Consider the following 12,971-nt stretch of genomic DNA (forward strand, 5'->3'; position numbering starts at 1 on the left):
TAAAGCATAAGGTGCTTTTTTATAAGCTAGAGCAACCCACAAGAATAAAGGGTTCTTTTCCTATCTCATACAGTTAAATGTTGATGTAGCAAATCTTCAATGTAGCACAATGGAACGAAGTATTTAACAGTGAATTACTTCACGCCCATATAAAAATCCGTAAACGGGGTGGGTGCTCGAGTCCCCACCCCGTTTACGGATTTTTTTAATCGCAAGCTTCCATCTCCCCCTTCCTGCTGTTTTTCCCATTCACATAGCATCACGTATATTTAGCCTCAATATAATGAAGTGTGTTTATCTGTGTTTTCAATACGTATAACGTAATTTCACTGCTGCTAAAAATGAAGAACAAGGCAATAAACAAACTACTGCAGATGTCAGTGGTCAATTGGTTGAATTACATAAGGCTATTAGTGAATGCACCTTTGAAATCATGCACTATATGGGAAAGAGTTGCCAGAAAAGAGGTTAGCTGAATAGCTAACCATGACCTTTGAAATCCGGCCGCATGCACTGCTTTATTTGAAGAGGCCATGACGTGGCAAGTGTGGTGGCAACCAGAGGAGTGCACTAGGGGGCATACATATCATGCAAGTGAATCATTTGTGTTGGAGCATTTTATGTGGTATAGTAGTATCGCATTCCATGTGTGCTTTGCACCAGTACTTGATATGCTTTTGCTTAGGCTAATGTATTACGCTAGTTACACTGCTGCCTTGTGAGGCTAAACAACAGCATGAGTAGCAGGTACTATATACACAAGGACCTACTGCTTGAGGTGGCTGGCATTACAAGCAGTCGCAACTGGCGGGAAGAAAATGGATGTCACTGGATTTTTTCGAGATGCCACAGCGCTCACACTCTGCAATCTCAAAGTTGAAAAGAAGCTATCCTTGACACCATGAAGAGACAAATTTGCGGCAATAGTATACAGACTACTGAAACTAAGACTATCTTTACCAAAACTAAATGGAATTTAGGTGAATTCACTGCACATGCAACAAGGTTTAGATCTATCCAACAGTGGATACATTCCTTAGAGAAGCTTGATTATTTAACTACAGCCTTGCTAAGAAACCCAATAAATCAATTTGCAGCCATGATCCTGTGCAGGGGCGTAGCCAGAAATTTTTTTCGGGGGGGGTTCAACCATACTTTATGTATGTTCGTGCGTGCGTTTTTATGTGTGCGTGCCTATATACGCAAGCAAAATCGAAAAATTTCGGGGGGGGGGGGGGTTGAACCCCCCCAACCCCCCCCCCCCCCCTTGGCTACGCCCCTGATACTGTGGAGTGAACACATAAGAGCAACTGAAATGTCGAACGCATTTCAGACACTGTGCTCAGTCTCACTTGAACCAAGCTCGCGGCACAGAAAGAAAGAAAGAAAGAAAGAAAGAAAGAAAGAAAGAAAGAAAGAAAGCATAGAAAGGATTACATAACAGCGACTGAACTTTTGATAGCTGTACTGAATTTTGCTAAACTTTTAGGGCATGATGAGCAAGTAATCGGCATGATTCCTATGTGATATGAACAATGTTGCCGCCATTGAAGTTGCTGCAAAACTTCTATAAGATTATTTACAGTGTCCAGGCAGTTTTGGTGCTACTTTGGTCAGACTGTGTGGAGGGCGGTTTGATGAGGTAACACAGCAATCAGTGGCATCCAACTCTAGTGACAACAGACATTGTATTGGCAAGCTGTAGTGGTGGAAAGGTGCACTAAAGCTTCGCTTGCACCGATCGCTACAAAGCACTGGATCTGCCTTCTTAATTAACAGCGCAGCTGTTCTAAGTCAAGCTTGCGCCGTCTGCATCTCTGTTGTCACGCAAGTCACGTGACCAGAGGAGGGGGGGGGAGGGTGCATAAATAAATAAGTAAATTAAACAAAATTATGATAATGATGATAATGATGATGCTTGAAATGAGACTAAGTTGTCTTAGTCTACCGTCACACACACTTGTGCGCCTAAAGCTTCGCTGTCCGACAGCTTTCATGGCGTGGAACTGGCTGAGTTTTTTCAGCTTTCCGCATGCCACGCTGTGAAGAGGTATTTCATCGACACAGCACAAAACATTCACTTAGTCTCTGACATTCAAATTACTAAGCACAACTGATATCTTAAATTAGAATTCGTTTATTTTTCTGCCTGCCGAATTATTCTGACATATTTTATGACCATGACCAACAAAAATCGGTCAGCAACTACACTTCTTTGAATGCAAGATGAAATGTCAGTTTAGTGAAACTTCTATGTAACAGATTAAAGAGATGATTTTATCTGCCTTATGATATAGAAGTTTAACTATGATAAGTTTGCTTAAGTGCCCAAAGCTCAATAGAAAATATAAACCTGTTGCATTTATCATTACATGTGTTAACATAACTATGACGAAATTATCAAAAGGCTAATGTTCATGGCAAATGTGCCAATATTCGGAAGTATTCCTGATTAAACATTTTCACTCGGCATCTAGGACTTACTAGAAGTATTAAAAACGTTGCATTACTTACGCTCAGGATTGTACTGTGCAACAATATGAACATTCTCAGTGTTGCTGGCAAGCTCATACGCAGCTTCCTCTGCAGTAGCATTTCTCAGATCAGTGCCATTGTACTGCAAAACAAACAAGAGTGCCAGACAAGCTATTTAGTTATCGTGAGCAAAACAGAAATGATCTACACTTTGGACTGGAGAACATGCAACTTGAACCGCTACTTGCCCACTACTTGTCGCGGGGGAAAAAAAGAAAAAAAAAGTGACACTCAAGGCAGGATGTATGCCATAACCATTAATAAGCTCCTGGAACAGGAGCATATTTATATCAAGTTAGAGTTCTTAGATTCCAACACCTCCAAAAAACAGTTTAATCTTTGGTAACACGATTTGCTCTGTAAACTTTTATTTTGCAAATAGTCAAAAATTCGAATGTGAATTGAATAGCCCGTGCTATTTGATTCAAGAATTCATTATTTGAAGTTGCCAAGCATTAATTTTTTTCACACACACACACACATATATACATATACACCCACATAAATAAATAAGCAATAACAACACATATTCGAATCTCAAGGGAGACAGAACGATGAATGTGAGGACTGTTGCAAATTATTTTTCATAAGAGTGCTGCAGTTGTGCAGGAGCAGCATACTAGGCATGGGTGAATGTTCGAGTGCTTTGAATTTTTGAACGAATATTACAGTATTTGAGTTCACTTCGACAGAAATTTCAAATTTCCTGTATTTCAAAGTATTCGAAATTAACAAATAAATAGGGGTGTGCGAATATTCGAAATTTCGAATATTTTTCGAATAGTAGGGTTTGCTATTCGATTCGATTCGCACTGGAATTTTACTATTCGAACTTCCCAAAAACAAATACAGTCAAAGTGACCCCTTCAGATTTTCAATATGCTTCACCTCATTACTCTCGTATTGCGGCAAAGCTGCCTTTCAAGCTCCGTTACAGTTGAACTTTGCCAACACACAACGTCCAATTAGAAGAGGTCCCTAGATTCTTAATATGCTTCACCTCATCACACCCCGGCATTGCGGCAAGGCAGCCTTTCAAGCTCCGTTACAGTCGAATTTTGCCGAGACACAGTCAACGTCCGATTGGAAGTGGTCCCTAGATTTTCAATATGCTTCACCTCATTACACCCCGGCATTGCGGCAAGGCTGTCTTTCAAGCTCAGTTACGGTCGAACTTTGCCAATACACAGTCAACGTCCGATTGGAAGTGGTCCCTAGATTTTCAGTATGCTTCACCTCATCACACCCCGGCATTGCAGCAAGGCTGCCTTTCAAGCTCTGCTACGGTCGCAAATGTATTAACTCAAGAAAACGCTGGTTCCAACATGGAGATGAAAGATGTGGCAGAGTTGGGGGCTCAATTAATGCTGTTTTGGACCTGAAATTTGGGCAGGAAGTCCGAAAAATCGGACGCCGAAGCTTTTTAGAATCCAAAATTTCAGATGTTCTTATATATCGACGTCTACGAGGCAGATTTGGAACTCCGGACTTGAAGGGAGCACACCCTTGTCCACCACATCAGTTGGGCTTCCACAGAAGTTGAAAGAGGAGGAGAGGCTGAGGAAATGGCATCTTTGCCTATCATGTGTAAAGTGTTGTCAGCAACACCTTGGTTGCACCAAATCATGTATATAAATAGAATTTGGCCTCTACGTTGCCTCATTCTTGATAAGAAAACTATGAAACACCACCCCTCCAGTGCTTCATCAACCTAGAGAAAAGAAACATTTTCATGTTGCTATCTGATAAGAATATGCTTAGGAATCCTCTCTAACTGCAATTTTGCTTCGAAGTATACGAAAAATATTCAAGAAATATTCGAAAAATATTCGATTCGATTCGCACTCACACTTCAATATTCGAATTCGCTTCGCACCCACAACTTTGCTATTCGCACAGCTCTACAAATAATGTACAGGGTGTCTTTTTTTTTTTTTTTGACAATACGTATTTTTTATACAAATCCTGTGACAATCAGACTCCTGCCGTTTTCGTGCACTAACTCTGCATCTAGGTGGAAATACTTTGCTGCAGCTAAAGTGACATTGAAGGGGCTAATTAACAAAAATTGATTAATTACCTTTTTATTTATTGACTTTAGGGTAGTTGTTTATATCAGAAAATTGTTGTCCGTCCCAATTTATGGCACACCCATTTTTTAGAAATCACAAAAGCTGCACGTTATTATTCATATTCGTCATCGAATTTTAGTGATGATGTCGAAACTGACTGCGGCCGGTGCACAGGAAATGTGGACTGTCTGCGACAGTCAAACCTTGATATAACGAAGGCATACTTGATCGATAAAAGTCCTTGTATCGCGAATTTCGTTAATTCAAGGTTTTGGTATTTTAGTAATAAAAACAACACCATAGCTTCCGAGGTCATTCATGGAGATAGTATTTGGGTAGTAGTTCCCTGGGACTTAGTAGCTTTCCCAGGTAGCTTTCCTAGGTAGCTACCTAGGAAAATGTCACTTGAAATAAAACATAGATCACATATGCTTTTCCAGCTCTAGACATCCATTACGGCGCCTTTGGTACACGGCATGTTTTCCGAGATTTGCTACTTTTACTCCAAACAAATGTTATGAAATCTTGTTGGGTTGCCGTGACAACCTTCTCAAAGACTTCAAAAATAACCGTTTTGTTTATTATGTGGGCAGCCTCGCACACTATAGCCACAATCGATGGTGCAGCACTGTTCTTGCTCGTGTGATTTGAATGGCAGAATCGCACAACGGCGGTTCTGCTACTTGAATGTTTCATGTGAAAAGACATGTACAGGTGAACTCTGCCTTGGTCGACGTTAATCAGATTTTTGCTACACTTACTAGCCTCAGAGGCCCCGAGTACATGCTTGGAATAGCCGAAGACTTTACATGACTTTATTAATATTACTTCATTAAACAGAGAAAAAAAAACACGGTTTTCAACGCAATAAAAACCGAGGAATAAAAATATTAAGAGATTTCGTTAAATTGAGGTTCGTTATATCGAGGTTTAACTGTACATCAGACCAGAACTTCCCGTGGTTAGGAAGTGATGAAATTCGAATCAAGGCGCATGAAAGCAAAATCTGGTACAGGAAAAACGGCATGCCATCTGTAGACTGCCTATTCTTAGCGTGCAATGTGTGGTGCTAATCTGATTCTTTCTTAAACTGTGAACAGGTGCAAAAATCTCTTTTGCCAGTCAGCAGGAAGAAGCGCTGCAGCGGCCCCCCAGTTTTATGCTGCACAGAGAAAGATAAAGTGGATATTGTGGTTCGGTTGCACACAGTGTGAAATAAACAGATAAGCACCAAACATCACACGCAGAGGTAAGGTGATCCGTTAGTGCAAGTGAGATAACTTACTGCTTTCCACAACACGATATGGCCGCAATGTGTCTTCATTCTAATTTCGTCACTTCCTTGTCACAGGAAGTTTCGGTCTTACGTAACAGAGTGGCCGCGTTTCCTGCGCGCCGGGCTCTGTCAGTTTCGACATCGCCATTAAAATTCAATGATGAATATCTCAAATTACGCACAACTTCTGCTATTTCTAAAAAATGGGCATGCCATAAATTTTCGCGTACCACAACTTCTTAATATAAACGACTTCCCTAAAGTCAGTAATTAAAAATTAATTGACAGGCTTTTGTTAATTAGTCACTTAATGTCATTTTAGGTGTGGCAAAGGATTTCCACCCCAACGTAGAGTTTATGTGCGAAAATGACAGGAGCCTAACTGTTATAGGATTTTTATTAACAATCTGTATAATCTAAAAAAAATTCAAAGCCCTTCCACATCTGTGAAGATGGGAGGCAGCAATGCTGCGACCATGGTGGGTCTGGTGTAGTGAATATTGCTATAGTGAATTATATATCATCATAACTGACTATACTAAGCAAATAAAGTGCCACACACTCTAAGATCCCTGTGTTTCTCTTGTGCATGACACATATTATCTCATCAATGGTGGCTGACGGTGCTCCTGAAACAAAATCCTGTAGTACATAAGAAACCCTGTAGCTTCAAAAGTACCAAAATGGCATGATGTTTATTTCTTATGAAGTGGTTCTGTCTTTGAGGCAACATTGTTCATGTCATTCTGCCATGTCAGTGAAATCATACACATGATGTTTATTTTTATGCCATGTCCATTTTCTCAACTCAAAAACGCTGGATAAGTCGAGTTAATCGGTTTGCCGAAAATTGCTGTTCTACGCGTCTTCTGTCCGCAAATGCGATCTGCCAGAACCTCGCCTGCCATTTATTAAAGGTCTGCATTTTAAGACACTAGTTACTGCTTTGGTGAGAAGTTTAGCAAGTAAGTGCAAGCCAACATAAGCCATTGCCAATCCCACTTCTAATGTCAATAACAAAGAAGTGAGTTGGCAACCCACACTAATATGACATAAAGAAACTTCATGATATTTCAAAAGTGCAAACAAGGCTGTTAATTTCTTCAGGCAGCGCCTTACTTCTAATATCTGGTCGCCTGGCAGCAGACCTCCTGGGCCACTGGCTGGGGAGTCCTCTTGCACCGAATGGACAAAGATGCCGACTGCATTGCCACCAAGGAGCGTAATGCCGAGACTCGGGCTGGCCTTCCTCAAAAGGACAATTCGGGGCTCTGCTCTGGAACCCTTTGCACTGGACCAGGAATGCAGGTAGCAGTCCATGACAGATACAAGGGCAGAAAATTTGGCAGAAAAGAAAGAACAAGTTAGTAAGTCACTATAAAATAACATATCATTGATCCACACAAGCCAGTGCTTCGAATTCCATCCGTTACTTTCATCTTGAGCTAGTAATAATTTGACAAAGTGTCCACTTAGAGTATGCACAGAAGATAATTTCTAGATCATACTTCAATGCCATTACCAACGCATTAGAATGACGATAACAAAGTCTATATTCCTCTGTACGTAATGTAGATACTTTTTTTAATGTTGTAAAAAATAGTAATGCTTAACCAGAGAGCTAGCTCTTATATACCTGGAAACCTTCAATTTCGGCTCAAGAACCATGGAAAAAAAAATCTACTGGCACCGAACCATTTGCCCCGACACCAGGACATAGAATTTGAAACTCTATCTACACTTTGGGACACTCAAACAATAGGATGGTATAGAAGGAGGGGTAGGCAAAAATCACAACATGGTACATGGAGGAAAAAAAGAACCTTACTAATCAGTAAGAGACCAAATGACAGTGGTGAAAGAATCAAAACATGAAAGACAAGGCCTGGAGACAGACAGCACAAAAACACACAACACTGCCCCTGCACTCAGTGGTGATACACAAAACAAAAAAAAGATGATGAAAAATGGTGCAAGGTCCTTTACAGTCCATTCTTTTCTGGTTTAAAAAGATTAATAGACACAGGGAATAGTAACTCAACCATGAAGCCTGAGGGAGGAAGTCATATTATATATACATGCCTGTGTATACAGTGCAGTTAATACAATGAAAAAAGAAGTGTGTTCAGGACAGAGTACTGATGTTCAAGCGATGCTTAATGCTTACTCTGGCAGAATGTGGCACAAGAGGTTGAAAAGAAAAATGAGAAGACAGGACACTGAAAAGAATACAAGGTCACAGTATCGTGTTCACAAGCAATGCACGCTCAAGCAGCTTGCATTAGTTATATTAAGGTATAGAAGCAAATCCTTCTGCCAAAAAAGGCAGCGATAGCATGCTAATCACTGATATAATTTTAATTAAGCCTTTTAGTCTTACTGTTTCCTATTACTTTCCATGTCAGCCGGTCTTACCTTTGCAAAGCACTCAATTTTTTTTCCAATAAGTTGTTGTTACTTATAATTAGAATATATGCAACAATACTATATATGCCCCAAAGGTCCCGTTATAGCCCACAGCTTTGAGACCTCCTTCTGTATATTTGTTCCTGTGTTTCATTTTCATCAGTGAATGAATGAAATTCTTCTTTAAAAAATGTGTCGAGAATTCATTTGTAATAATGTTGTTTGACTAGTAGTTCATTCAGGCACCTGCCTGCATAACCTGCATATATATGTTCAACTGCAGGTAGCAGTTAATGCACTCGCTACTAACCAGGTCACAAACGCTAGGCGGTGCTGCTTGTTACATGTTTTATAAAGTTTTGAAGGTCACTGCACAGCAGAAAGGACAATGTGGGTGCATAATTTCTTTACAATTCCTTTGAATTATGTACACTGCTGTATGGATCCAGCATAAACGACACTTTTGCCTATCAGACAATGTGATACCCCAGGTGCCCAAAAACTCAATTTCGTGGTGCCCATGTCACCTTACAATCACAGAATTCAGTACCTCTAGCAGACAGAGTAATTGTAAAACAATAAATGACACTTGATGGTTAGTGCCTTGTCCTGTACAAACTTGTTCTTTCAACTGCTCTACTGTACTGCACTGTTTCCTGTTACTCTACAAACACACCTTCCTAAAGTCGAGATCACTAGCATAGAATACTCACATCATTTTTGACAGAATTCTATATCACGTAGTATCACGGACAAGTTTGCATCTAGGAATAATAATTACTCGTGACCTAAAAAATAAAAACATGTAGAGCTTTATTTTGGAAAAGTGCCTGCATGTACGCTGCCCAAACTCTGTACTAAAGCCTACTAGGTTTCTCTTGCAATTTTCTTGCCCAGTTTTACGGCGAGAAATCACCCGACTTTTGATATTATTATGCACCTATACTTTACAAATCTAAAGTAATACACAGAAGTTTTTGAATAAGAAATATAGTGACTTAAAAAAAACCCTTTGGAACTTGTTAAGCTGTTTATCAGCAATGAGAAATCATATTAAGTATATTGCCAGAATAAAAAATAGAGATTGTAGTAAAATGGCAAGTTGGACCAGTTGGTTATGATTCATCTTGGAGTAAACCACACAAAAACAGTGCAAGAAGGAAGAACCCTGACAACAGAGCACTACGCTGTCATGTTTCTTCCTTGTTTTCATGTTTATTTTGTGCTGTTTTGCATTCCAAGATGAAAATAGATGCCTTTAGATGAACACCAAGTGAATATGCATAATGCAACATGGTGAAGAGGGCTAAGAACACAGCACTGAAAAAAATGTCGTAATACAGGCACCAACAGCATAAAGAAAAGGCCAGACAGATGCAAGCAGAGAGCAAAGGAAAACTGCAGCAACTGTCACACCACATCACTTGACACAAGTCACATGACTGTTCCCATAGCACATCCAAACTAAAAAGCAATCTAAAAACCAACAGGCAACCATGTAAGTTTGAGACTGCAACAAGTGAAGGTAAGGCCAAATGAAAAATACAATAAGAAAATAATACACAGGACAAGAGAAATACAATGAATTAATCCCAAAAAGGATTTCAGAGAGAATGCAAGCAGCAAGCTCAATGAATTGTGAAACTACACAAGCACTAGAACAAAGCATTCCAGTCCAGCAGGTCATAAATGCTTACCAATAAAAAAGTCCGTCCTAAATTCAGTAATAAGTAACACCGTCAAGTTATTAATGTCTCCACCATAGTAAACACTCGTGAAACTGCAAATATACAACATTAACATTTGGTTACCACCACCCTGTCCTTGTGAGCCACCAGAATTGAGGCTAAAAAATGCCTCCTGACCAGAGTTGCAAAAAAGAATTATCAAAAGGAGTTAGTGAATTGCCAAGCTGCCACTTTAATTGTCCAATGATCAAAAGGCCAAGCAAAATGGGGCTTCCACACCCTTCACCCCCCAAAAAAAGGCACTCAACTCAAAACAGCACAATACAAAAGTATGACAGCTCTTTCCAAGAAGGCTAAGAAAAAGGTGGAACCAGATCAAATTAAATATTAGCAGGCATAGATCAATGAGCAAGCACCCGCTCACCTTGATGAAAATCAAATGGAAGTTCCTCAAAAAAGTTGGCAGGTTTGGATTATCAGTGAGAAAGAAAAAAAGGAAGTTGAATAGTGAGGAGCCTGTAAAGAACCCATAAAACTGCCAACAGCACAAAACAAATGCAGATAATCTGGGCAGCGAGGGGGTAAAAACAGCTATACCTGGTAAAATTACAGCAGCTGCCTCCAAGCGCAGCATTACTTACTTCAACAGGTGCTAACTTAATTACAAAAATCAGGTACCCAATGACAACGTTCCACTGACTGGTGCCTTGAACTCAGTGCTTGTAATAGCTTCTTGTAAGAACCTTTTTTTCATTGAGCTATCATTGTTGGCATCGGTCCAGAAACATATAAAACAAAAGTGATCAGCACACTGCAAGTGAGCTTCCGTAAAATGGTAAATTACACAATAATTATCATACGAACCATCCCTATAAGAAGGCTCCAAAGGAAAGGAAACTAATAATCACCAAGTTAGAATCATCCATTCTTACACAGCAATCAACATATATCAGCCACCCTCTCAACTTCCTAACAAAGCAAGGACAGTGCCTGACAAATGGAAAGCAATATTAAGAACCAGCCATCTTTAGAATCACCATCTGGTCATGCACTTAACACTAAATACAAGGAAGTCGGAGAACATGTATACGTACAGGCCGTCTGTGCTACAATGTGACAGTGGCAACCAAATATTTCTACAAAATTAAATACTATGATGGTACAGAAGTAAGACATGTGAACAACATCTTATATTTCATTATTTATACCAAATTACCTACATGTTGAATTGTACATAATAAATGTACAATTATTATTTGAGAAATTAAATAGCTGCCAAGTGCGTATCAAGAATTTTTTGTGTTATGAATGGTCTAAGAACTTCATTCATTTCCAGCAGTCCAATGGGCAATAGTCAGTATCAAGATGTTTCATGATCCCAAGGGTGGAGGAGGGAGAGGCGATTGATTGTGAGTGTGTTTCAGTAAGAAAACAATCCTTCACTTTCCGTCAGTGTTGCAAAATTTGCTTTAGCATATAGTTTGAAACACTATATATCACTGTTCTTTGATGATGATATGTGGCAGCTATTCTGCAATGACAGCTAGTTTCATTGCACACAGTGGGCTCAGCCTGCCAGCTTCTGCTTCCAAATAAGCAGCAGGTGCTTAGGTCTGCCACCAGACACAGTGACACTACACTATTGAATGAGTGCAAGAGTGTAATTTCCCTCTCACAGAAGGAGGAACATTACCTAGAGTGCATGCCTTCTTACTAGCATGTTGTTGAACATGTGTTATCATGGTACTCGTGCAACTTCCGGCTTGTTTGGTTTTATCCTGGTTGTTTGGTTTTAGGGTTTAGGACTTATTATGTAATTACTTCTTTTTTATGACTATCGTTTTATATATCATAAGCGTGTTTCAGTTTTCAAGTTTTAGACTGCGCTGCCCACATTCCTTGATTATCCTTTTTGGCAACTTTTTGACACGTGGCATTATCATCGCAATGTTTCATGCAATCACTTTTCCATTGCTCCGATGCGTACCATAAACAGGCCTTGCGTTTGAGGCAATAAAACAGTTGTGAGTTCAGCGCTGTATCTGTGTGTCTTTCTGTCTGTACTGTCTTTTTTTGCACTGTTAAAATCTTAAAGGGGCCCTGCAACACTAGCCCAAGTAACCATCAAATGGCTTTATTAAAGGAGTTTATTGCCTCACAAATCGACTGCTGCAAAAATTTTTAGAATCCGTCAAGTACGAGTGGAGTCGCAGAGATTTGTCGCATGCTGTAATTGCTTTCTCTCTTCTCTCATACCGACAAGCGCGCTGAAATCTAAGCAGGGAGGGATGGCACGAGGGAAAGAAGTTACGTCACGCGTATTATGGCCTTGAGCAGTGCAATGGGTGATGCAAGCATTGTGATCGCGAGCGCGTGTGTGGGCACGTGGAGGCCTCCCGCAGCAGTCGTGGTAACTATGAGCTCAGGGTGCTCAAATCAGCCAATGGCCGTGATTTTGGGTATATGGCACAGTCATTTTGGTGTATGGCATCATTTGTCGAAAGAAGAGGGAACGATTTCTAGCTGACTTTGAGAATTAATTGCAAATTCCAGGCCATATGCTGTGCTATAATGTTTGGCTCGCATGTTCTCAGGAGCCTCGACCACCGATTGGCAGCGTTTTCTGACCATGTTGAAGAAGTGTTGCAGAGCCCCTTTAAAGGGCCCCTCACCAGGTTTGACAATTTTGAGCTGACGAGTGCAATGCATACACTGGGTCTTCACGATCATATCTGCCAAAATTTGCAACGCTACGTGTCGCGAAAATGGGTGAAATTTCAAGATGAACACTGCTTGCCCTTCTCGCGGGCGTGTGCCCAGAGAATGAGGGGATGACGTACACGATGGAATGACCCTACGTAGACGACTGTGCTCTGACGTCGCTAACAGTAGCACGTGACACCGCGACAATTATTTGACACGTGTAGCTTGTGTAATTTGTTGCTTGAATAGATGAATAAAACTTCAAGCAATAATAAAACACACTAACGGAAC

At 40.3% G+C, this 12,971-nt stretch overlaps 1 protein-coding gene across 1 annotated transcript in view; it reads right to left on the bottom strand.

Moving 5' to 3' along the window:
• LOC119380257 (disks large homolog 5-like) overlaps positions 1-12,971 on the bottom strand; it is a 154,552-nt gene that overhangs the window by 32,160 nt on the left and 109,421 nt on the right. Inside the window, 2 exon segments of the mRNA XM_049417805.1 lie at positions 2,515-2,617; positions 7,003-7,174. Coding sequence (XP_049273762.1) covers positions 2,515-2,617; positions 7,003-7,174 — 275 coding nt within the window.

This window comes from Rhipicephalus sanguineus, chromosome 1 (genome assembly GCF_013339695.2).
Source record: "Rhipicephalus sanguineus isolate Rsan-2018 chromosome 1, BIME_Rsan_1.4, whole genome shotgun sequence".
In the NCBI taxonomy this organism is placed as follows: Eukaryota; Metazoa; Arthropoda; class Arachnida; order Ixodida; family Ixodidae; genus Rhipicephalus; species Rhipicephalus sanguineus.